This window comes from Aspergillus eucalypticola (assembly GCF_003184535.1).
Source record: "Aspergillus eucalypticola CBS 122712 chromosome Unknown BO83scaffold_44, whole genome shotgun sequence".
NCBI classification, from domain to species: domain Eukaryota; kingdom Fungi; phylum Ascomycota; class Eurotiomycetes; order Eurotiales; family Aspergillaceae; genus Aspergillus; species Aspergillus eucalypticola.
The window spans coordinates 87071-109767 of record NW_020290318.1 but is presented as its reverse complement, the minus strand read 5'-3'; the positions used below and the strand labels follow the sequence as shown (position 1 = coordinate 109767).

Below are 22697 nucleotides of genomic sequence, written 5' to 3'. Positions count from 1 at the left end.
ACATACATTCATCTTGCTTTACTTACTTACTACTTGCCCAGTTAGTAGTCTAGGCAGACACAATTCTGCTCGAATCGTCTTATACAGTCGATACAATTCTTATAGTCAGTCAGTCAGTCAGTTTTAGGTTTCGGAAACCGCCACCAGCCACGGTGACTAGCATGAACTGTATCACGAGTTCGTCTCGCTTCCCTCGTCAGCAGGGATACATACATACTTCACTGCCACCTTGATCTACTACTTGGGGACCTCCCTACGCGTTACATTACTAACATTTACTAATATGATCATCTGGACAACAAATCATCACTATCAATAGTTGTATCATTTCAGGTACCCGCTCTAGACGAACTCCATTACGTTTTATACGCGCAAGACAATCAACCATGGGAATCCACGCAAGAAACATTCAAAGCTAAATCAGCTGCGACATGAGCCGCCCATGATAGAAAAGAAAGCAACGTTATGAAAGGGCACGATTCGGGGGTTCAAGATCGACTGCTCCGGGGTCGACTGCCTCGCCCGATTGGCCCCCGTATCGGCGTACTGCCGGCCACGCGGCGCTCAACCATGGCGCTGGTATCGGAACTATTTCCTTCCTCCTCTTCTTCCTCTGCGCTGAGACGCCCCTCCGTCGCAGCCCCCGGCATAGCATTCACACCTCGCCTGTTGCTACGCGCAGAATCGTCAAAGACGCTGCGGTAGCCTGACATGTATGGAGTTGGCTCGGGGCGTCGACGATCGGTCGGGTACGGCGGCGGTTCTCTTGGATACGGCGGAGGGTATGGAGGCCCCCACTGTGGATCGTCAGGGAGGGAACGCACAGAGGGACTCTTCACGCCCACCGGTGTGCGAATCTGAGGGACGGAAGCCAGGCGATCGAAGGCATAAGCTGGCTGGAGAGGGGATCGAGGCGGTGCTTGACTTGTAGGCGTGCGGGCAGATGGCGAACGTGCAGAAGCTGGGGACCCGCCAGAGGCCCCCGAGGTCCAGGCCCAGAACGCATAGGCAGCGTTGTTTTCGGCTAACGGTGAGGGCACGCTATGCTTGTTCGCTGTCGAGGCATTGGACCCCCTCCGTTGCGCTCCCCTTTTACTGCTGGGGCTGTCCGGCGGCTTCGAGGATCGGCTGCCACCGGGGGAAACCTGGGGACTTGTATTCCGATAGTCGTGATCAGGGGTCCGGTTTGCCTGCATGCGCTTGCGCTCCAGCGCCTCCATTTCTCGACTCGAAAGTCGTACGTTCTTCTGGCCCTGCTTTTGAGCGCGTCGAATCCGTTCCAAGGCTTGATCCACCAACCGTTCCTCCTTGTCCTTCATGGCTAGCTGAACCGCATACGCCACCGTGCTGTCCATGTCCTCACGCAGATCATAGTCCATCCCATCAATCGAATTCATCTCGTCCACATAATCATCGTAATCCATCTTCCGCCTGCGCAACCTAGGCCCTCCACCCTCGTCCCGACCCGCCGAATGCCTCGCATACGCCGATCGAGCGTATGCATCCCCCTCCTCCTCGCTGTCAACCTCCTCGATCCGTGCCGCACCGTCCACCCACGGAGCTGCACGTCTGTTTTCTCTCCCCACTCGTGCCCCCGGTGGTCTTCCCCATCGGGGCATACCGTAAGGAGTTCGCGGCCGACCACCTAGACCGCCTCCTCGGAAAAAGCATTCTCGATCGGTTTATCCATAAAAGCGGCGTGGCCGAAGACAGTCACGCCGGTGGCTCCGATCAGCCAGAGCACAGTGGAGATGGGCGAGGCCCAGAATCCCAGAGGCACCGCGACAATTAGCAGTCCGGTGTACAGCTGGGAAGTGTTGAACCGGGCGAAGCCCAATTCCAGGTCATGACCCTGGAGCTTTCCGATGCCGTAGAGACCACCGGTGACCAGGATGATGACAAAGAGCAACAGGGGGTTGGTCAGCAAGCTGTAGATGCTGAGCATCACGAAGACGGCGGCATAGTTGCTAGAGAAGTAGGACAGATTGTAGTTCACACGGCTCTGGACCTCGCCAAAGTGGGCGGGCTTGGAGACACGCTTGATGTCCAGGAATTCGGAGATGGGACGCAGGTTGGCAAAGCGCGTGCCGAGGGATTGAGAGCGAACGCTGTTGAACCGTTCGCCGAAGCGCGAGGTAATCGCATCAATGGGGATCTGGAGAGGCATTTTTGGAGACTCGGGGGAAGTTTGTAAGATAAGGTAGGAGAAAGATAATTGAAAGAGATGAATTGGATCGGGAAAATAGTGATACGTGTGAGAAGACTGAAGACGGTAAGACGATGGAGATGAGGTGTAGTAAAAGCAGTAAAGAAAAGGGGGAAGGACCGAGAGAGAAGAGAGACCGGGGAATGTTTTTGTCGAGGAAGATTGGAAGCGGCTTAGCTGGCCCGAAAGCAAAACCAACGAGGCGTTTTGGCAGCCTGGAAGCACCGAACTAGTCTAGGCGTATTCCAGTACTGGTCTCGGTATTTTTTTTTCTCGTGGTTTTCCCCCCCCGGCGGTCCCAGGCGGGAAGCACAGACAAAGTAACTGAAGTAAGTACCCTCCAGGTACCGATCCGCCTTGTAACAGGCTTGAGAGGTACCGCCCAGCAACAAAGAAGGTTAATTGTGAAGACAAGTGGATTCGGGTGCTTCTTATAAGGTATCGGATGAATGGAGGGCAAGGCAAATAAACAAGGCACGTTTGGATCCGACGCTTGAGTCACACTGCTCCAGTCACTGCTCCGGTTTCATGGACCCTCGAATCCAATCAAGACACACGGTGGATGAGGCCCGCTAAGAATAGAAAGCAGGGCAGCAATGGGTGGAGAGAGTAGAGAGACAGACCCTTCGAAGCTGGATGCGGAAGAAGAGATCTAGACAGAGAGAGAGAGAGAGATAGAACGATCACTCTTGAGGGTTGACTACTCAAGGAAGCCATCCCAATCACTTCCCCTCAATCATCTTCCACTGCTCTTCCAATTCCATGCCTGATATGCCCTATTTCAGGTGGTAATTCGAGGAAGAAGAGCACTCAGTAACTCGCTCACTATCCACTACACTACTGCCAGAGGGGACTTGTCTCGAATTTAAACCCCAGCTGTCCCAACCACCACCCCCCTCTCTCTACTGCCAGCCAGCCTGTGAGTTGGAATAGCCACTTCTGCAAACATTAGGTATCAATCACATTTCCATCTACCTATCTCCTCTTTTCGATTTCTCCTCACCTGGCCTTGGATCCTTTATTGGACCACGTCGTGCAGCTGCAGACTCCACTGGACCCGTACCGTAATTCCGTTTCAGGCGTTCCATACCGATCTGGGCGGTGAACCCGGATTTGCCCATTCTAGGCCTAGCTCTCTCGTCACGTAAGCGTAACGCCATTCCTGCCTGATGACAGATCATTGCTTTGGCGGTATCGTCGCCTGAGGATTCCACCTATCTCGTTTCTGGAGGAAGAACAAGTTAACAAAGTACTTCACCACTTGTTGAATCATGAACATGAGTTGCATGTAGTCTTTTGTTTGGCGCATCAATTGTTCTCCACTGCTCATTCTGTTTCATTCGTTCTCTTCTCATTCGCTTTAGGTCCCAGCGGCTTGACCGCTCCCTTCTTCCACGATGAGGTCTATCGCACTTCGTCTGTTTGCGTTTGTAGCCCTGATTGTTCTGGCCGCGGCTTGGACTAAAGAAGGTCAGTTCTCTCATCCCGCAAACTTCTCTATTCCCACATACTAAATCTCTGCGACTCTCCAGATTATGAAATCTTCCGTATCAATGACGAACTCGCCGCTGCAGAAGGTCCCAATGTGACATTCTACGGTACGTTTCCCCTGAGCAAACAAATTCCCCTTCCACCTCCAAAGTCCCCCGCCACTGACCATTTTTCCAAACGGACAGATTTTCTCGGCGCCAAACCCAACGCCAACCAAGACGAATTGAGCAAGGCCTACCGTCAGAAGTCCCGACTTCTGCATCCTGATAAAGTCAAGCGGTCCTTCATCGCCAACAGCTCCAAGGACAAGTCTCGCTCCAAGTCCTCCAAGTCCGGTGTCCATGTCAACAATGGTCCTTCGAAGCGTGAAATCGCCGCGGCCGTGAAGGAGGCTCATGAGCGCTCCGCTCGCCTCAACACCGTCGCCAATATCCTCCGTGGCCCCGGTCGCGAGCGCTACGACCATTTCCTGAAGAATGGTTTCCCCAAGTGGAAGGGAACTGGTTACTACTATTCGCGATTCCGTCCTGGTCTGGGATCCGTGCTCATTGGCTTGTTTCTGGTCTTTGGTGGTGGTGCGCACTACGCTGCTTTGGTGCTGGGCTGGAAGCGCCAGCGGGAGTTCGTCGATCGTTACATCCGTCAAGCGAGGAGAGCTGCCTGGGGTGATGAATCTGGTGTCCGGGGTATCCCCGGTCTTGATGGTGCCTCAGCTCCTGCCCCAACCCCGGCACCGGCTTCGGAGCCCGAACAGAATGCTATGCCTATGAACCGTCGCCAAAAACGCATGATGGACAGGGAGAACCGCAAAGAGGGCAAGAAAGGTGGCCGGGCGACATCCCGGAACTCTGGAACGGCCACGCCCACTTCCGAGCCTCAGACGGAGCCCACCGGGGAGCGGAAGAAGGTGATTGCTGAGAATGGGAAGGTACTGATTGTCGACTCTCTTGGAAATGTGTTCCTGGAGGAGGAAACAGAAGATGGCGAGCGTCAGGAATTCTTGCTCGACGTCGATGAGATTCAGCGTCCGACAATTCGTGACACGATGGTCTTCCGCTTGCCGGGCTGGGTTTACTCTAAGACGGTTGGCAGGTTGCTCACTTCAAATGCCGTGGATAGCGGTGCTGAGTCAGAGGAGGAGCTTTCCGAAGTCGTGGAGGATTCGACTGAAGGCACCGCCAGCTCTGCGAGACCTTCCAAGGCAAGGAGGCGGGGAAAGCGGTCTCAGAGATCGTAAAGAATCCGACATAGATAGCGAAACCCGCTTACTTGGTAAGCAATATTCTCTGTGGTTCGATGCTTTTCCCCCCAAAGAGCTTACGAACAATTCTTGCCATTGCCATGTGTACAAATAATGTTTGGTGTCCAAAAAATATCTTTGAAGGCGAGAAGGCCGTGGGGACGTTTCATTGAACTCGTGTCTAAATACTTGAACATTTGCATAACACCGTAAACGATAAATATCAAAAACATATCGGGAACATGACTCTTTGGATTCACCCGCAACCGCCAACGGACATCGTAACCAAGAAGCATCAGGTCAAGTTTGCGTCGTATCGTCATTGTCGTATCATGATCGTGTCGTGTCTATCTTTTCTGACTAATTCTCGCTGATATTCCCATTCATACATCAAAGTGCAGAAGCGCTGGAATACAGACCGCAAAGCAATGCCTCGGTAGTTACATCAGCATTTTCGCAATGTTCATGAGGCCCTTGATATTGTCTGACATGCTGTTGCCACTGGGCTTCGATGAGTTCCCGCCAAAAAGCCCCTTTGGCAGTCGGATTCCGATCATGGCGAGCAATTTCTGCAGGACACCACTCGTGAGGAGCGGTATGACAACCAGCATGAGAACCTTCACCGGGTTCCGACGCGCATAGTCGTAAATGTCACGGAGCAAGCGTTTGATGGCGCGAACCACCTTCTGTACGAAGCCTGTTCGGGGCCGTGCGCGCCGCGATGAGGACGAAGAGAGCACGGACGGGCTGGTGCGTCCGACACGACTACCACCGCCGTTCAGACTGAATATCGAGGGAGCAGAGTGACGAGGATGATGAGTTGAATAAGTGGAACGTCGTGAGGGGGAAGAACGTCGGCGGGAATGAGAGTGATGGGAAGACGAGGATGAAGATTTTCCATCAAACCAGCCCATCTTGAATCGGTGTTCCTGAATATATGGGTGCTTGAGCGACTTATTGGCAGGGTCAGATTTGAAATTTCGGCCAATGCTAACACAGTACTTTCCCAAGCGAATTAGTTGATAAAGATGGCTGGAAGCACGAAAGTATGACCCCTCTGGATGTATTGTGTGCTGGTGAAGCCTGTAAAAAGCAATCGCGCTATTGCGGAGTCGTAGCGTGCTGCAAATGCACACAATTGAGGTCCAGGCGTTTTGGCCAGCTCCACAACTAGGTCGCGGTGCGGATATTGTACAAGTCACAAACTGGGGTGGTTCACACTGCTGTCAATTGAATGTGACTGCAAATATGATCTATCATAGACAACTTTGAATCTCCTAAAAGGCGTGCAATTGAGAGGGTTAAAGTAGCATGGCGAGCCGTGTGAGGGAAGTTAAATGAAATGAAGGGGGGAGGGGATTGATTAGGTGAGACTACTCCCCCGTCTGTGCAGGAGGCAAAGCTGAAAACCATCACTAGACACCGAACTGTGCCTACTGTTTAGTGTGTTCCTAGCAGTGGCTAGCATCTGCAGCGTACGTACAGCGCTCTCTACGAGTGGCTGGTGATAGTGGTTCCGGGCGTCCTAACTTTGGCGCCATCCCCATGATTGGTGCTGCCCTCAGGGGCTTCCCGTCTCTGCTGTTTAGTCAGAATTGAGTCGCTGGAAAAGGCCGAACCTTCGTTCCGTGCTTCCTGATGCCTGAGGCATAAATGCCTCGTCGACGTCATCTTCCCCCCGCCGAGTCATGACCTCTTAGGAAGAGTTGGACACGAATGAAGCTACACTCATCTGGCTCTTCACCATCTGAGTTAGGAGCACGGCACATCTTCTAACATAGAGACATTTAGACATGCCTAGTAAGCTTGCACGAATGTGTTTTATGACTTTAACATATGAACTGACTGTGGATTAGAACAACGTGATTACTGTACGAAATGCCAACTTCTACATACTGTATAGAAAGTGTCCGAACTAATCAATGCCAAATGTAGACAAGGTACTGGGAGTATCTCCCAGGGCGACACAACAAGAGATTCGCAATGCATACAAAAGGTGAGTCAATGCCCATCATGCTGCGACCATGCTCCGTTCTGAACTATGTAGGGAATCTTTGAAGTCTCATCCAGACAGAGTCCCCGTCGACTCGCCAGAGAGGGCGGCTCGGACACGCAAGTTCCAGGAGATTAGCGATGCTTATTACACGTTGTCAGATGTATCACGCCGACGGGAGTATGATGCGATGAGGATGGCAGGCGGTGTCGAGGAGGAAGAGGAGGAAGTGCCCCGTGGAGGTGCAGGAGGATTTCCCTGGTCCGCTTTTGGCTTTGGCACTAGCACTGCTGATAGTGAGCAACGTGCAAATGAGCAATTCGGGTCGGTGTTTGAAGAAATGCTGCGTGAAGAGGGCCTTGCCAGCGAAGGCACAGATGCTGACGGTCAGACTCGTTCACACCCGACATCTCGGTTTTGGTCCGTTGTAGGTGGGATTAGTGGTGGAGCTCTCGGTTTCATCGTAGCTAATGCTCCTGGAGCATTGGCTGGCGCAGTCGCTGGCAATCGTCTTGGTGCAGTGCGAGATGCCAAAGGAAAAAGCGTTTACGATGTCTTCCTCCAGCTTCCTCAAACGGATCGAGCAAGGCTTTTGAGTGAATTAGCAGCCAAGGTCTTTCAGACGACCATGGGCCGTTGACATTTCACGCGCGATGGGAAGGAGTTTGAATTGGTCTGGCGTTGTTGTCTGCCTCATATACAAGAGTCATATCGGCCTGTAGCTAGTCTTAAATGGAACTTGTATACACTATCAGTATCTGTACGCTCGAATTCAGAGATACATTGACCACAGATGAAAGAGGAACAAGCACAATGGCAACGGTAATATATGTACGGAGTAGTACTATTCACGCCTTTTCCTGCGATTTTCTCAGCAACCACCGGATGGCTTATCACACTTATCGATAAGCGAAGCAAGCCCCACGTGGATCATCCGTATGGAGAAATTGGAGATTGACCGCCTTGGGCCTGGCCTTGGTGCCTCACTGCCTAGCTGTCTGGAAGCCGCCCGATACGGTTTAGCTGTACGAATGTTTGTCTGGAACCCCCGCTTGTCCCTCCAGCTCACCGCATGCGGCTGTCACAACGTCCGCCCCTGAAAAGATACATAGTCCAATTGCCCCTCAGTCAATTGCGCCTTTGGCTTCAGAGTCTCTCTCACTTACCTTGTTCCTCAACTATCTTTGAAATCTATATTCATTATGGCCACTGAAGCAGCCGGAATTTATCCTGCCCTGCAGGACCGCCCCCTCAAGGGCACAATCTGTCTCTTTGATGTCGACAAGACGTTAACGCCTGCCCGAGCTGTAAGTTCGCAAGAATGAAATGATCAACTCCTTGGAATTGCTCTGTCTATTCGTTTAGTATTTTGAAAAACTAATCTGTTTCTTTTTTACACCGCTTATAGAATGTCACCCCGGAGATGCTCACGCTTCTCTCTCAGCTGCGTCACAAGTGCGCGATCGGATTCGTTAGTTGTCTTCATTGCTCTTAGGCTCAGCGCGCAGTCTCACATTGTCAGGTTGGGGGCTCGAATCTTCCCAAGCAGCAAGAACAGCTCGGTAGAAACACCACGGACGTCACAACCCTATTCGATTTCTGCTTCGCCGAGAACGGGTTGACCGCTTTTCGCCTGGGCAAGCCTCTTCAAAGCAACAGCTTCATCCAATGGCTGGGAGAGGAAAAATATCAGAAGTTGGTCAACTTTTTGCTCAAGTACATCGCCAACTTGGAGATTCCTAAGAAGCGCGGCACCTTCGTCGAATTCCGCAATGGCATGATCAACGTTAGCCCGATTGGCAGAAATGCTAGCACCGAGGAACGGAAGGAGTTTGAAGCGTATGTATACGAGTGGTAGCTCGGTGCTTAACATATACAGGACTCTTGACTGAATTTATGAGCAGGTATGACAAGATTCACAACATCCGCCGCGACCTTGTAGATGCGCTCAAGAAGGAGTTCCCTGACTATGGTCTGAGGTATGTAATAGGATCACCAGGCCCTCAGTGACTGCGTATGGTCATTACAGTTATTAACGGTTCTGAACAGCTACTCTATTGGTGGTGAAATCTCGTTTGACGTTTTCCCGACCGGCTGGGACAAGACTTACTGCCTACAACACGTCGAAGCCGAGAAAGATATTACGGGTATCGATTATAAGACGATCCACTTCTTCGGTGACAAGACATTCCCTGGTGGTAACGACTACGAGATCTACAGTGACCCTAGGACGATCGGTCACTCCGTTGAGGACCCTGATGACACCATGAGACAGTTGAGGGAGCTCTTCCAGCTCTAGGGGATGATTTGGAAGACACGAGGGCCATAATCGCATTCAGGGTCCGGAACGGTCATATCAGCTAAATATTATCTACTAGCCAACAGGATTTGGCGTTCTCTATGAATAGGACAGCGAAAAACGTCTTGCATATTGCTATTGTGCCTTTACCTTGGTCGATCATTTCCGTCATCTGGTCCATTAAACTCATAGCACTTCCTTGGTTACGAAAACAGTAGGCGCTGTACCTAAAAGAAAAACCACTATGCTCAAAAGCACAAGATGAGAAAGTGACAGTGTAGGTCCGCGAGTTCCTGACACGGAGTCCAGCTAATGATGCCGCATGCGGAATTTAAGCTGTAGATCCTGATCCCTCAATTAGATGTTGTAAGCAGGCCCTTGGGAACGAAAGGACTAATTTGTAAAGCAGAGATTAGATAGAATAGAGAACATTATATTATGAAATAAGACCTAACGCCAGCTCTAAATGGTTTGTACAGCAACAAGAGAAACAGAAATACGGTCCAGGGTATTCTATCATAAGTGAATAATAATAACCCATCTCACTTGCGAAACGCTGTAATTCCAGCAACAGGACTAGTCCAGAGCAGAGACCCGACACTGACAGTTAGGAGGCATGCGGTGCCCGAGATCATGGTGCAAACATGTTTGAGACCCAAACGTGTTCAAAAGTAGATGGAACTCAAACTATATGAACAAATCTTCCAATTTATAGCACTGCAGAGCATCCATGTTTTCCATGGCCTCTGCGTTCATGGTTGACTGACTAAGCCAATCATTAGAACGGAAAGATTCCGGACTTAATATAACCCAGCCCTATCAGCACGTGAGATTTTCTTATCAGATCGCCGTATCGGAGCAACAGTGAGAGAGTATTACTCGACTCAACACTTATTTGGTGGCAAGCTGAGGCGTCAGAGACAAGAGGGGGCGGCATGACTGTACTGAATGCAGAAATTTCTTATCCTGGTATAAATCCTCGACATTTTAGTTGGCATAACTTGTTATTCCCTCCTAACCTTCACGCTTCAGGCAATGTCCCGGAATCATTGGCCACTGCCTTCGTCAGGCCCGAGCAGCCAGTGACCCATGAGCATCCGAGTAAACGTCGCAAGCTGGCTTCGGCAACTCGGAGTCTAAGACAGCTCAATGGTTTATCGGACTCACGAGTACCAATAGGTTATATACCACTGGCGCGTTTCAACCTGCGCTTGGTATGTATCCTCCCTGTGTGACAGGAGCCGGACTCTCCCGGGTCTCTTTAGACCAACCTTGCTGATTCTCGATAGAAATTTGACTCTGTAACTCATGATCGAGATGACAAGGACGTTGCTACCGAGCTGCTGGATACTGTACCTGTCATCCTCGATGTAAATAGGGTTGCTCCAACCCAGTCTGCTACTGTTCAGAATGAAGGGCTGCATAGCTGTCTCAGCCTGGCACTAGTGTCGGCTTTTAGGCGTGAAACAGTCTTCACTATTAAAAGATCTGATCCCGAGCTCGTTCGATTGGGTAATCATCTGTCTCTCGCCTCAAGCCTTGCTTGCGCCGATAACTTTCAGAAGAATGTGCCTTCAATATGTTATCAATGTACTCTTCACTGTCTGTCTGATAGGAAGACGTTCAGCTTGGAGACGTTTATCATGTGGAGAGATTCCCTTGATGTCCCAGACATCAACAAGATGCTGGCTGGTCCGGCAAAAGTCTTCTCGAGGTACATCTTGCGGGATGATGATGATGACACAATATTCGAAAACCCTCGGCAAAAGCACCGTAGGGATATGGGTGCAACAAGTTGGTCCCCACGCGAATTCTATGACAATGTACATGTTCCACCAGACAACCCTGCTTCATCTGCAGATATAAAGTGTGACTTGTTGGAGTGTCAGCTTTTCCCCTTTCAAAGAAGGGCAGTCAGGTGGTTGTTGCAAAGGGAAGGCGTGGAACTCCAACCAGACGGGAGAATTGCTCCTTTAAAGCGGGAACCTACAAGTGACCTGCCGGTATCATTCACTAGGTTTACTGATGCGGATGGTAAAGAGTGTTTCGCCAGTCAGTTATTTATGGTCGTTACTTCCAATATCACAAGCTGGTATGATGCCGAGAACGTCCTCAACGGGGGCGTACTAGCCGAGGAGATGGGCTTGGGTAAGACGGTCGAAATGATCACCTTGATTTGCCTCCATCGACGCTTCACGTTCTCGGAGGATACAGGCCAGCATGGACGCGTCGACGGCTTGAAGCCATCACGAGCGACTTTGATCATAACGCCCCCGGCGATCCTTGAGCAGTGGCGGCAAGAGATTGAATTGCATGCTCCAGGGCTGAGTGTATATCACTATGAAGGGATCCAGCGTCATCAGAAACTAGCAGATAAGGAACTGGTCGAGCTGATATCGGATCATGATGTTGTGCTGACTACCTACAACGTTCTTGCTCGGGAGGTCCACTATTCTGGTGATGCTCCAAAGCGAAACCTGCGCCATGAGAAGCGTTTTGAGGCAAGAAAAACGCCGCTTGTTCAGATATCCTGGTGGCGGGTCTGCCTAGATGAAGCACAGATGATTGAAAGCGGTGTCAGCAATGCAGCGAGAGTTGCTCGTCTGATTCCACGTCAACTGGCTTGGGCGGTAACTGGAACGCCTCTTCGTAAAGATATTGCAGATCTTCTGGGTTTGCTGCTCTTTCTTCATTACGAACCCTATTGTGGCTTCATCTGGAATAGGCTATGCGTGTCTTTCCGACCTATCTTAGCACACATAGTTCACACAATTGCCCTTCGTCATAGCAAAGACCATGTTCGCAATGAGCTTCGTTTGCCACCACAGAAGAGGGTTGTTATAACAGTCCCTTTCACTGCAGTGGAAGAGCAACATTATGGCCAGCTGTACGAGCAGATGTGTGAAGATTGTGGCCTTGATTTATCAGGCGCACCGACAACTGATGAATGGAACCCTAATGACCCGTCAGTGGTGGAAAAGATGCGAAGTTGGCTAGTCAGGCTCCGTCAAACCTGCCTTCATCCTGCAGGCACAGGTCGCCGGACTTTGGGCGTTGGATACAACGGTCCCTTACGGTCGGTAAATGAGGTTCTCGAGGTAATGATCGACCAGAATGACGTGCTTATACATGCAGAAGAGCGCACTTTGCTCCTATCTCAGCTTCGGCGGGGGCAGTTGCTGGAGAACGCAATGCGCAAGCATGAAGCACTTCAACTTTGGAAGGAGTGCTTGGAACGAGCAAGTGCGATCGTTAAAGAATGTCGAGACCGATTGCAAACGGAACGGATGAAGAGTCGAGTCACCTCCGCAGACGATAACCAAGATTCTGTGTCAGTAGACTCATTAAGTGATAACGAGGCGGAAGAAACAGAAAAGAACACACGCATTGGTACATATCGTCAGAGACTGCGCTCAGCTCTCGAGGTCCAGCACATCTGTGTGTTCTTTATGGGTAACGCGTATTACCAGATCAAGTCAGATCCGAAGCTCACGGAAAATGATTCTGAACAGTTCAAACTCCTCGAGAAACAGGAAGAGGAGGCGTATACCACAGCTAAATCCATCCGGAAGGAGATGCTGGTTGATATATCCCGAAAGGTCGGCCATTACATGAAAATGATAAGGGAGAAGTCGCACAAGAAGGAATTTGTGAGCATTCCCAAGATGATGCCTCAGGTATATAGCACAGGGCTAGAAGGTCGGCGCGTGATCGAGAGATTCGAAGACTTCTGTGAAGCCATGAATCAGCATGCTGCACAGTACGATAACTGGCGACAAACCATGATAAAGTTCCTCTCCCAGTCACTCATCGATCAAGAGGACGAGTCGGAGCTAGAAGGTGACGAGTATGAAAAATCCACTAAGCACCAGGATGAAATGTACGTTTATATGGAAGCCTTGCGCGCAATGTTCGCCGACCGTCATGATTGCTTAACTGGACAAAAGAACGTTCTCATTGCCCATGAAGTTAAGCAAGGAATTATCCAAGCACAAAAGGGTGAAGGGCCTTCTCCAACCCTATTCCTGGAAGTGATGAACCTACGCAGTAATCTGAAGCCTGATCCGCAACTCGGATCCCTTCGAGGCATTATCAGCGAGCTTCGCAGCCTGACCACCGCGCTTGAATGGCAAGCTAATGAAGGAAGTTCTCGAGCGCGTGCAGAGCTTGAGAATGTCAGTCTCGTGCTAAGACATGCAAGCCAACTGGCAGCTGAACAGTCTAAGGCTGCTTCCAGCTTGGAGAGGGAGGTTGAGATGTTTCGAGATACGATGAACAATCGGCTTGAATATTATCGTCAACTGCAGCAGATATCTGACACTGTTGCCCCATATGACGAAAACAGTGTTGGTAAGCCATTGGATGTGACACTCTTCACTTCGAAGCTCAAAAAGGAGAGTGAAATTGACGAGAAAATCTCTTCTTTGCGAGCGAAACGTCGGTACCTAATCCATCTGCGAGATGAGTCTGGCTCAGACGAGACATCAAGGATATGTGTCATCTGCCAGTCTGGGTTCGAAGTCGGTCAGTATCAGCAGTACAAATCCAAGTCAGTGCCTTTATGTAGCGGTGGTGCTAACCTAATGCAGGTGTTCTGACGGTTTGCGGTCATAAATATTGCAAGGACTGCTTGCGAATGTGGTGGCATCAGCATCGAACTTGTCCCACGTGCAAAAAACGCTTGAAAGCAAACGACTTCCACCAGATCACGTATAAGCCACAAGAGTTTGTCGTGCAGGAGGAGAAGGCGCCAACTAAACTAGAGTTCGAACGTCCTTCGAAAAACTCTATATATGCCGATATCAGCTCGAGCACGTTGAAAGAAATCAAAAACATTGACCTGGATAGCTCCTATGGCACAAAGATCGATACTTTAGCACGGCATATCTTATGGCTTCGGGAGCATGATCCCGGGGCCAAGTCGGTTGTATTTTCTCAATACAAAAACTTTCTTGAGATCCTCGCCAATGCCCTTTCCCGGTTCAAAATTGGTTTCAGCAGCGTTGACGCCAAGGATGGCATCCAAACCTTTAAAAGTGACCCTGCAGTAAGTATAATATATTGCCAATCTGGCTTAGGAAGCAGCGTCTAACTTCTCATCGTTACTCAGGTTGAATGCTTCCTCTTACACGCCAAGGCACACTCCTCCGGTCTCAATTTAGTGAACGCCACCCATGTCTTCCTTTGTGAGCCTCTGATCAACACCGCAATTGAGCTTCAGGCTATCGCTCGTGTACACCGCATTGGCCAACATCGGCCAACCACTGTTTGGATGTATCTGGTGTCCGACACTGTCGAGCAGTCGATCTATGACCTCTCGGTGTCGCGTCGCTTAACCCACATAATGCAGAAGGAGAAAAGAAAAGAAAAACAGCTCACTAGTACCTCGGATAATGGAACAGCAATACCCAAACTCACTGAAACTGCCATTGATTCGGCTAACTCTCTAGAGATGCAAGATGCAGCACTGTCCAAGTTAATGGCAGGCGGGGCATCAGGAGGTGAAATGGTGAAGAAGGATGATCTATGGCAGTGTCTTTTTGGTAATTCGAACCAGAACAAACCCATGAATGCCCATCTGGCCGACGCCGGAGGTGAAGTTGCAAGGTTCTTGAGGGGTGAGGCAGCTGAACGGAGAAGCGTGGCTGCTGCCCACGCGTGACCTTCAGCGAAAGATGACGACTGTATTACACGACTCACTTAGTGTGGCTCATGCCATCAAAATTTGCTTATCTACCTCTACTATCAAATGTAATGTTTGGCTTACCTTCGTCATTACATCCTCAATGTTCCGAGACACCTTAGGCATTAATACCATCATACAACTCCGTGACACACGGCGGTACCTGAGCCCCGGATGATGACTAATGTGGATACTGTCTTCCCAATCGGGATGTTATCGTGGCCTCGGGTTGGCGGGGGTGACGTTGGATCTCCTGCCTTGAGCTCAGACTCAAGAACCTCTTTTACTCATTACCCCCCAATCATACTCCTGAGGAAGCTTTATAGAGTTACTGCAGAACCAAAAATACATCAATGTGGTAATCTTTCTCTTCTTTAGACATAACCTCAACCTCCATGGCTACAGACACTACGCCAGCAAGCTCCGAAGCTCGCGAGTTGAGCTTGATATCCAAGGTTGAGCTTCGGATTGCGCTGGCGGATACCGATGCCAAACTGGAAACCCTGCTTAATACATACCTACCTCCCCTCTTATTGAAGCTGGGATCTGAAAGTCTTGCTGTTCGCAATAAAGTGATTGCAGTTTGCCAGCATGTCAACACTAGAGTCCAAGCCCCGTCTATTAAACTGCCGGTCACGGCTTTGCTGAAGCAGTTCAAAGAGCAAAAGTCCCAGCTCATCCGGCATTTCGACTTGATTTACCTTCAACAAGGTATTGACCGCCTGGGCTCAGATGCTAGAGTCGAAATCCTGCTTCCCTTGCTTCAGGGAATTTCTGAGATCGGGACATCTGTCAACCAAGCCGCCGTGGTATTTAACCTTGTCCTGCGGCTTCTGCCCTTGCTTAAGCTACCACCAAAGGGCAGCGATGATGATATACAGCTCAAGACTCGACTAGGTCTGTCCGGCCAAGATACGCAATTTCTATCGAAATGGTTTGAGAAATTGCTGCTCCTTGCCCCCGCAGATAAGAGCTCGCCCACTTGTCCCGGGTTGTCTCCTGCAGATTATACATTTTTGAACAAGGACGCTTCAATAACAGAAACATGGAATCCTTCTGCAGAAGGTGGTCTGAATCTGACAGAAACCAAAGTCAATGCTCTAAGATTCTTGGCTAGTGGAGCTTTCAGCGACACAGAGCGATTCTTACCTGCTCTCATAGCGTCTGCAGATGCAAACTCCCGTCTCTCCGATTATGGCGAAGAAACTTTGAAAAGATTCATTCCGGACATGGAGGCGGCAGAGGTTGTGCAACAACTTTATGGCTTGTATTTTGGAGACGGGACGCCCGATGGCGCACCTCCGGCGCGACCTGCTTTGCAGACCAGAATCCTGATTTTCCTTGGAAAATCGATTAGAGCGACAAAGGATAGAGTGAGTGTTATGCGGGTGATTGAAGAAGGCCTTCTATCAGATGCTGCAAGGTCATCACAAGGACTGTTGGCCTCGAAGTTGAGAACACAAATATTCAACTTCACTACGTGGGTTGTTAAAATGGGTTCTCCATCTGACCTGGATGAAGTGGCACCCAAGCTCATAGCAGGCTTGAGAGATTTCATACAGTCTCAAGGATGGCCGAGTCCAGCGGCCAGCGGGCAAAGACTTCCAAGTACAGATCTGAGTCTACGGGGTCTTGCGTACGAAAGCATCGGTATTTTGGTTCCCAAAACCAACTTTGAATTGTACAATGGGCAGGAAGGTCTATCTGGCTTTGATCTCATTCAGTGGCTGTTTGCTTCCTTGAGCTCCGACGATTCCAGCTCCCAGATATTTGTGAGCATTGAACAAGCCTTGGGAAGCATACTCAACTCTTCAATAGATAGCTGGGACAGTGACTTCCAAGACCAACTGCGGCCTTTTCTGATTCGGCAGATGAATAACTACCCTGGAGGAGAAGATCCAGCTAGCGGGTTCGCTGTCGTTCGCGGTCCTCAGTACGCTGCTGTACGTTTTGCTAACAGATTCTTGCCATACCACGATGTTGTCGCCCGCTGGATAGATCTCATGGCAATCGCGCGCGGGTCAGAAAACAAACAGGAAGTTATGGAGGAAGGCAAGAAAGGTCTACATCCATTCTGGCACCGACTTTTGAGCCCTTCAAACGATAGCCACTCGGCCATAGCCAGAAAAGATTCTATGTGGTATGACTTTCCAAGATTTTCGGAACTTACTCGCTTCATACTTGGGTCCGCAGCCTCAAATGGAGTATCTGGTTCTTCTGCATCGGAAATTGTGTCGGGTCCCTATAAGAACGCGTTTGCTTCCATTATAGCGTTCATCAGGAACATACTGCTCTGGGAGGCACTCTCCGCTTCTAATACCACCATAGAGGTCGACCAAGACTGGGACACTAAACTTGACGTGATGCTTACATCCGACGAACACGCAAGATCCTCTCTTAAACATTATCTTCGGGCTATCAACAAAGAAGGGGTTGTTCTGTTTTTGAACAGCGCTTTGGCCGGCCTTACCCGCGAGAGCCGGGAGGGACTGCAGCAATGCGGAAAGCATTTCGTCAGCATATGCTCTTTAGCCTCGAACGACATAGTGGAGGCGGTGGTCCCGCAGACACTAGTGCTGCGAACCCCATTGAAGAGCAACGACCAAGACATCCAGGCCATGGCTGCCCGCGCAATTGGAATCCTAGCCTCTCATCCTGCCCTTCCTGATAATGACCTCATGTCACTGGTTGTGGAGTGTTCAGAGTGTATAACGCCATGGAAAACTGCAGTTGGCGAGGGTGCACTTAGGGTTCGAGGAGCAGTGTTAGCACTATCATATATGCTGAGCAGACTTGCATTCCGTAACATGATAGCCAAGGTGCCAAACGTCCATGTGAATCATTTCGTTCATACGATCCGTGACATGATCGAAAACGCGCGCGACTCACTTCTTCGACGTTCCGCCCAGCTAGCAATTGGACAACTCAGTCTCTCCAAAATTCTGTCTCCTTCTATTCTTTCTGATATGGAATGGAAAGCTATCAGAGACGTTCTCGTACGAGATGCGAAGGCCGAAAGCGAAGTGGCCATAATGGCACTGGGGCTCCTCTCTCTGATCTTTCCGAAGGAGGACCCTGGTGGTTCACATATCAGTACCCTAACGGAAGCCCTCTATGGTCTACATGAAATCCGCAGCCCTGAGATACATTTCACAGTCGGTGAAGCGCTAAGCAATGCTGCGGCTGGTTGGAACTCCAAATCATTGGTTCTGGAATTCGATGTAGACTCAGAGTCGCCAGACTCATATGTGCCGGAACAAGTGCTTGCGGATGTGGCTGACACAATTATCGCCAAATGCGGCGCACCAAAACCGTCGCTTAAAAGGGCATCTGCTATTTGGTTATTGAGTTTGGTCAAAAACTGCGGTCATCTATCCCTCATGCAAGATCGTCTGCGTCATTGCCAAAGCTCATTTAGCAGCCTGCTTGTTGACCGAGACGAGGTGGTACAGGAAACTGGTGCACAGGGGTTAAGCCTCGTTTATGGCATGGGCGACCAAAGCCTGAAAGACGACTTAGTGCGTGACCTGGTCAACTCCTTCACCGAGAACAATTCAACCCTCGCGGGTGGCAGGGTCAGCCAAAATACAGAGCTGTTCGAACCCGGGGCTCTCCCTACTGGTGGTGGTTCCTCGGTCAATACCTACAAAGACATCATGAACCTCGCATCCGAAGCCGGTGACCCAACCCTTGTATATCGCTTCATGTCCTTAGCTTCAAATAATGCCCTCTGGTCGAGTCGTGCGGCCTTCAGCAAAATGGGCATCAGCAGTATCTTTTCTGACTCGAGCGTCAACGGTTACCTGGCGAAGAACCCTAAGATTTATCCTAAGCTGTTTCGCTACCGATTCGACCCTAACCCCAATGTTCAGCGGTCCATGAATACCATCTGGAAGGCCTTGGTCAAGGATCCGATGGAAGTTATTGAGATCCATTTTGATGAGATCATGAATGACCTGTTGACGAGCCTCTTGGCGGGTCGGGAATGGAGGGTTCGGCAGGCAAGTTGTACTGCAATCGCCGATCTAATCCAGGGTCGTCAGCCCGAAAAGTACGAGCAGTACATGGATGAAATCTTTACCAAGGCCTTCAAGCTTTTAGATGATATTAAAGAGACCGTTCGAGCTTCAGCATTGAAGCTTTGCCAGACGATCACCAATGCGATTATCCGCACATTGGAGACAAGCGACACTGATACCAAGCGAGCTGAAACCATGCTACGAAGCGCTATCCCATTCCTATTGAGCGATAAGGGCATGGAATCCGGTGTTGAGGAGGTTCAAGGATTTGCCATCGGAGCCCTGATTCAAATGATCCGAAAAAGCCCCGGCGGACCATTGCGGCCGTTCATACCTCACATGATGGAACAGTTTTTGAATTCTTTGAGTTCAATGGAGCCTCAAGCAGTCAACTACGTTCATCTAAACGCCGATAAGTATGGTCTGACAGGCCAAGATATCGACAAGATGAGATTGTCCAGCATTCGAACATCTCCCATGATGGAAGTGATTGAAAGGTACCTCATAGACATGCTGGATGAAGAGAGTATGAAAGAGTTTGCCACGAGGCTTGAAGGTGTGTTGCGCTCGGCCGTTGGGCTTCCATCTAAGGTTGGCTGTAGCCGGGTTTTGGTCCTTTTAAGCATGCGGTCCATGCTCTTCCGCCCCTATGCAGATCGTTTCATACAGCTCCTCGGCAAATTCGTGGTGGATCGCAATGACACCGTCAGTGCATCCTACTGTACATCTATTGGCTATCTCCTGCGTCTCGCCTCGGAGAATCGAGTGCTAAAGACAATCGAACATGCCAAAGAACTATACATGACCGCCGAAGACTCTAATCAGCGGGTCATTTCAGCCGAGATTTTACAAGCTGCTTCGAAGTTGTCTAATGACCGGTTTATGGCCTTCGCTACGGCTGCACTGCCATTCATATTTGTGTCCAAATGTGACTTGGATGAGCACGTCAGAGAGGTTTTCGAGAAGACGTGGCAGGATAATGTCGGAGGCAACCGCACGGTGTCTCTCTACATCAAGGAGATTACCGACTTGGTGTCCAGCAATTTAGAATCGGCCCGGTGGGCCATTAAGCATACGGCAGCTTTGGGGCTTGCAAAGGCTATCATGTCGCTGGACTCGGAAATTGATCTCTCGACAGGCGAGTATGTTTGGCCTGTGCTGGAGAGAGCTGTGGCCGGGAAAACGTGGGAGGGCAAAGAAGTTGTGTTAGAAGCGTTTGTGAAGTTCTCGGGCCAGGCGAAGAAATTATGGCAAGAGAAGCCAACGCTTGGAGAAACAATGAAGGTAGGCCTTTTCCTCCGAAACATTTAGAACTTCGATGGGCCGCTCTCTGACTGCCGGTGAAATTGTTCCCTTCTAGACTATCACTATCAGAGAAGCGAAGCGGAATAACCCTGCATATCGCCCCCATGCGCTTGCTGCTCTTGGCGGAGTGGCTCAAGCACGCAAAGACTTGGATCTGATGTCAGACGCTATTGCCATTGTCACCCACGTGCTGGATGATGTTGAAGATCAAGGAGATCCAATGGATGTGGATTCAGGCAAGGATCAAAAGCCGAAGTATGTTCCCTGTCTGTATCCCGTATGCTCTCAGTCCACGCGTTTCCTTTCTACTCATGCCTCTGTTCTCGGGGTTACTTTTGATTCGTCTTGATATGTTGGCGGAAAAAAATCCGAGAGATAGTCTCGTGTGACTCGGCGAGGATACACGGCAGTTGCTGATTACCTCTGTAGACAAACCCTGGATGACACGTTGGCGGCTTGTGTGGTATGTATCTTACAATGCCTCAGTTCTGCATCGCATACTTCAGCAAAGAGTGGGTTCCCCTGCAGTTGGCATCTCCACCCAATCATCAATATGCTAACGGGAATCAAGCCCTCCACGGACATCTGGATGAGTTGAGACCGGTGTTGCACAGAATCCTAGTGGGCCATGGGGGCAGAAACGTGCAGGTTACATTGTACCGGGAGCTGCGCGCAGTCTTTCGCCAAATCGGGGCGTGGGCATCGGACCGGAGTGGCGAACCCGATCGCCGTGGGCCCCAGGAGTCCTTGGCGGCGCTAACCGTAGAGATCTTCGCCCATGAGATAGACCTCTCCGTTGAAACCGTTCGAGCTGAACGCGCCCAAGCAGCTGTCGCATACTTTGAGCTCTGCAAGCAGACGGAACTCCCGATCGATCAGGCCATCCAGAAACTGGTGAAAAGCTGGCGGGAAGAGGAAAGATCGGGACCAGTGCGACAGATCTTGGATCGGGCACTCGTCCATCTGCAATGATTCCTGTGACATGGGTACGTATGCGGGGGAAAGAATGTCTCAGAGTCGGAAGATTGATCATGGGATTTTCTAGTACTGTATGTGTATCATCCACCTTAGTCCGTACCTCTACTGGGTATTGTCAGGAACCCGAGCCACTCCTGAATGTGCCCGTCCCAAACAGGAGGCATGCACAGGAAAGGGGCGGGGAGCGGTTGTAAGGGTGTCGTTTGGGCAGAAGCGCCGGAGGACTTACAATAAATCAGATAGATAGATATCTAGATTATAGCCAAGGTGCATAATACCCAACCTTAACTTGCCTCTGTAGCGTAATGCAGACCTGCGCCTAACCAATCATCCTTCATCCAAGCCACCACTGACCGGAGAATGGGATGTCCGTCCCATGGACAGATCTGAGGGACTGGATGGAAGGAGTAAGTAAGAGAGAGGAAGCGGTGACGGGGGATCTTGTTTGCTTTCAATTCGCAGCAACTGAGCGTGGTTGCGGGCAAGCCCGAGGAATCTAGATTGGCCCAGGCGCGTCTAGCAGCGCAAGGCTAGACTCACCTGGGTTAGCACCGGCTATTGGTACAGACGCAGCTTGGTAATTCAGGGTGATATCTGCTGTATGTAGACCGAGCATACGCCGGTTGTTACGTGGCCCGTACGCCTTCTCATCGCGTAATGTAAGTTACTAGGAAGTAGTAGTAACTTCCTAGCCGGCATTGAAAGCCAGCCATCCATCCATCCGACGGATCAGGACCAAGGCAGGGGGAACTATCTACAAAGTAGTTAGTAAGTACATACTACTAACTACTTACTCCCCCGCCATTAAGGTTGGTAAGGTTGGGTGGATGCGCTTTCAGCTCTTCCACTTTTCTCAACTGCCAGTATTTGAATATAGATACATCCGTTTGTCTGGCTAGCATCCTTCTGGCAGCCACCCAGCGTGGCTCGGCCCCGAAAAAACATGACATGAACCTACCAAGGATTGGGTTAGATGCTCCAATTCCAGTCCGGAGCTTGCACCCATCGTGGCTTCGCGAGTCTCAAAGTGGATGCATCGTCCGATACCGACCCAAACCTGACCAGATGAGACAGAGCAATCATGACTCGTTCACGGCCCCCCGTATATATCGGCGTGGCCGAACTCACCTGACGCCTTTCCCCTCCCCCAAATTCCAGCCTGAACCGTGAACCCTGGTTCTATATTCAGGTCGCGACTATAGCCTGCCAGTGCTCACGGAGGGAACGGATCGATCAATCAATCAATCAATCAATTAATCGTAAACAGAAGACAAGCTGCGACACATGTGTGTCATGAAGTAGATCATGGTTAGTACTACTCCACTTGAAAAGTTCCTGGACCTAATTGGATGCCAGGAAGGAGATGTTAGACCCCAAAATTGAGGAAGGAAAAGCATCGTCCCATCAGCATCCTTGGTAGCAACTTTGCTCTGGCTAGCATGACTGGTCTGTTCCTCTTCTCTCGGCCCCGGCGGGCTTTATT

General features: G+C 50.3%; 9 protein-coding genes across 9 annotated transcripts; 5 read left to right on the top strand and 4 right to left on the bottom strand.

Annotated features, from left to right (window-relative positions):
* Positions 1-3: 3 nt before the first annotated feature.
* BO83DRAFT_188221 (uncharacterized protein) lies at positions 4-1733 on the bottom strand. Its single transcript, XM_025526527.1, has one exon. The coding sequence runs from the start codon at positions 1617-1619 to the stop codon at positions 489-491; it is 1131 nt and encodes a 376-aa protein (XP_025382410.1). The 5' UTR covers positions 1620-1733; the 3' UTR covers positions 4-488.
* BO83DRAFT_325848 (putative COPII vesicles protein Yip3) lies at positions 1646-2167 on the bottom strand (the record flags this gene model as incomplete). Its single annotated transcript, XM_025528021.1, has 1 exon — positions 1646-2167. The coding sequence occupies one exon, from the start codon at positions 2165-2167 to the stop codon at positions 1646-1648; it is 522 nt and encodes a 173-aa protein (XP_025382409.1).
* A 182-nt stretch (positions 2168-2349) lies between these two features.
* Positions 2350-3024, top strand: BO83DRAFT_412524 (uncharacterized protein; the record flags this gene model as incomplete). Its single annotated transcript, XM_025534412.1, has 4 exons — positions 2350-2410; positions 2456-2610; positions 2645-2703; positions 2796-3024. 4 exons carry the CDS (start codon positions 2350-2352, stop codon positions 2860-2862), a joined length of 342 nt encoding a protein of 113 aa, XP_025382408.1. The 3' UTR covers positions 2863-3024.
* Positions 3025-3177: 153 nt separating this feature from the next.
* On the bottom strand, positions 3178-3366 carry BO83DRAFT_325881 (uncharacterized protein; the record flags this gene model as incomplete). Its single annotated transcript, XM_025528022.1, has 1 exon — positions 3178-3366. One exon carries the CDS (start codon positions 3364-3366, stop codon positions 3178-3180), a length of 189 nt encoding a protein of 62 aa, XP_025382407.1.
* Positions 3367-3440: 74 nt separating this feature from the next.
* On the top strand, positions 3441-5248 carry BO83DRAFT_383331 (putative endoplasmic reticulum DnaJ domain protein Erj5). Its single transcript, XM_025532444.1, has 3 exons — positions 3441-3676; positions 3739-3804; positions 3883-5248. Exons 1-3 carry the CDS (start codon positions 3604-3606, stop codon positions 4932-4934), a joined length of 1191 nt encoding a protein of 396 aa, XP_025382406.1. The 5' UTR covers positions 3441-3603; the 3' UTR covers positions 4935-5248.
* Positions 5089-6328, bottom strand: BO83DRAFT_383330 (uncharacterized protein). The gene has a single exon (XM_025532443.1). The coding sequence runs from the start codon at positions 5849-5851 to the stop codon at positions 5378-5380; it is 474 nt and encodes a 157-aa protein (XP_025382405.1). The 5' UTR covers positions 5852-6328; the 3' UTR covers positions 5089-5377.
* A 633-nt stretch (positions 6329-6961) lies between these two features.
* On the top strand, positions 6962-9229 carry BO83DRAFT_325901 (PMM-domain-containing protein; the record flags this gene model as incomplete). The annotated part of the gene is made up of 7 exons (XM_025528023.1): positions 6962-7361; positions 7398-7543; positions 8172-8237; positions 8339-8401; positions 8453-8769; positions 8835-8909; positions 8980-9229. 7 exons carry the CDS (start codon positions 6962-6964, stop codon positions 9227-9229), a joined length of 1317 nt encoding a protein of 438 aa, XP_025382404.1.
* A 935-nt stretch (positions 9230-10164) lies between these two features.
* On the top strand, positions 10165-14891 carry BO83DRAFT_432391 (putative SNF2 family helicase/ATPase; the record flags this gene model as incomplete). Its single annotated transcript, XM_025535619.1, has 5 exons — positions 10165-10198; positions 10262-10443; positions 10519-13753; positions 13819-14276; positions 14340-14891. The coding sequence occupies 5 exons, from the start codon at positions 10165-10167 to the stop codon at positions 14889-14891; spliced, it is 4461 nt and encodes a 1486-aa protein (XP_025382403.1).
* A 416-nt stretch (positions 14892-15307) lies between these two features.
* On the top strand, positions 15308-21384 carry BO83DRAFT_458511 (ECM29 family proteasome component; the record flags this gene model as incomplete). Its single annotated transcript, XM_025537138.1, has 4 exons — positions 15308-20215; positions 20292-20491; positions 20666-20699; positions 20723-21384. The coding sequence occupies 4 exons, from the start codon at positions 15308-15310 to the stop codon at positions 21206-21208; spliced, it is 5628 nt and encodes a 1875-aa protein (XP_025382402.1). The 3' UTR covers positions 21209-21384.
* Between the last annotated feature and the right edge of the window lie 1313 nt (positions 21385-22697).

What these genes read in the sequence shown, in the direction of transcription:
- BO83DRAFT_383330 (XM_025532443.1), bottom strand. Translation starts at nt 5,851, where the DNA reads ATGGGCTGGTTTGATGGAAAATCTTCATCCTCGTCTTCCCATCACTCT.
- BO83DRAFT_383331 (XM_025532444.1), top strand. Translation starts at nt 3,604, where the DNA reads ATGAGGTCTATCGCACTTCGTCTGTTTGCGTTTGTAGCCCTGATTGTT. An exon ending in CGCGGCTTGGACTAAAGAAG is followed by an intron (nt 3,677 to 3,738) that starts GTCAGTTCTCTC and finishes GCGACTCTCCAG; the next exon opens with ATTATGAAATCTTCCGTATC. An exon ending in TCCCAATGTGACATTCTACG is followed by an intron (nt 3,805 to 3,882) that starts GTACGTTTCCCC and finishes CCAAACGGACAG; the next exon opens with ATTTTCTCGGCGCCAAACCC.
- BO83DRAFT_188221 (XM_025526527.1), bottom strand. Translation starts at nt 1,619, where the DNA reads ATGCCCCGATGGGGAAGACCACCGGGGGCACGAGTGGGGAGAGAAAAC.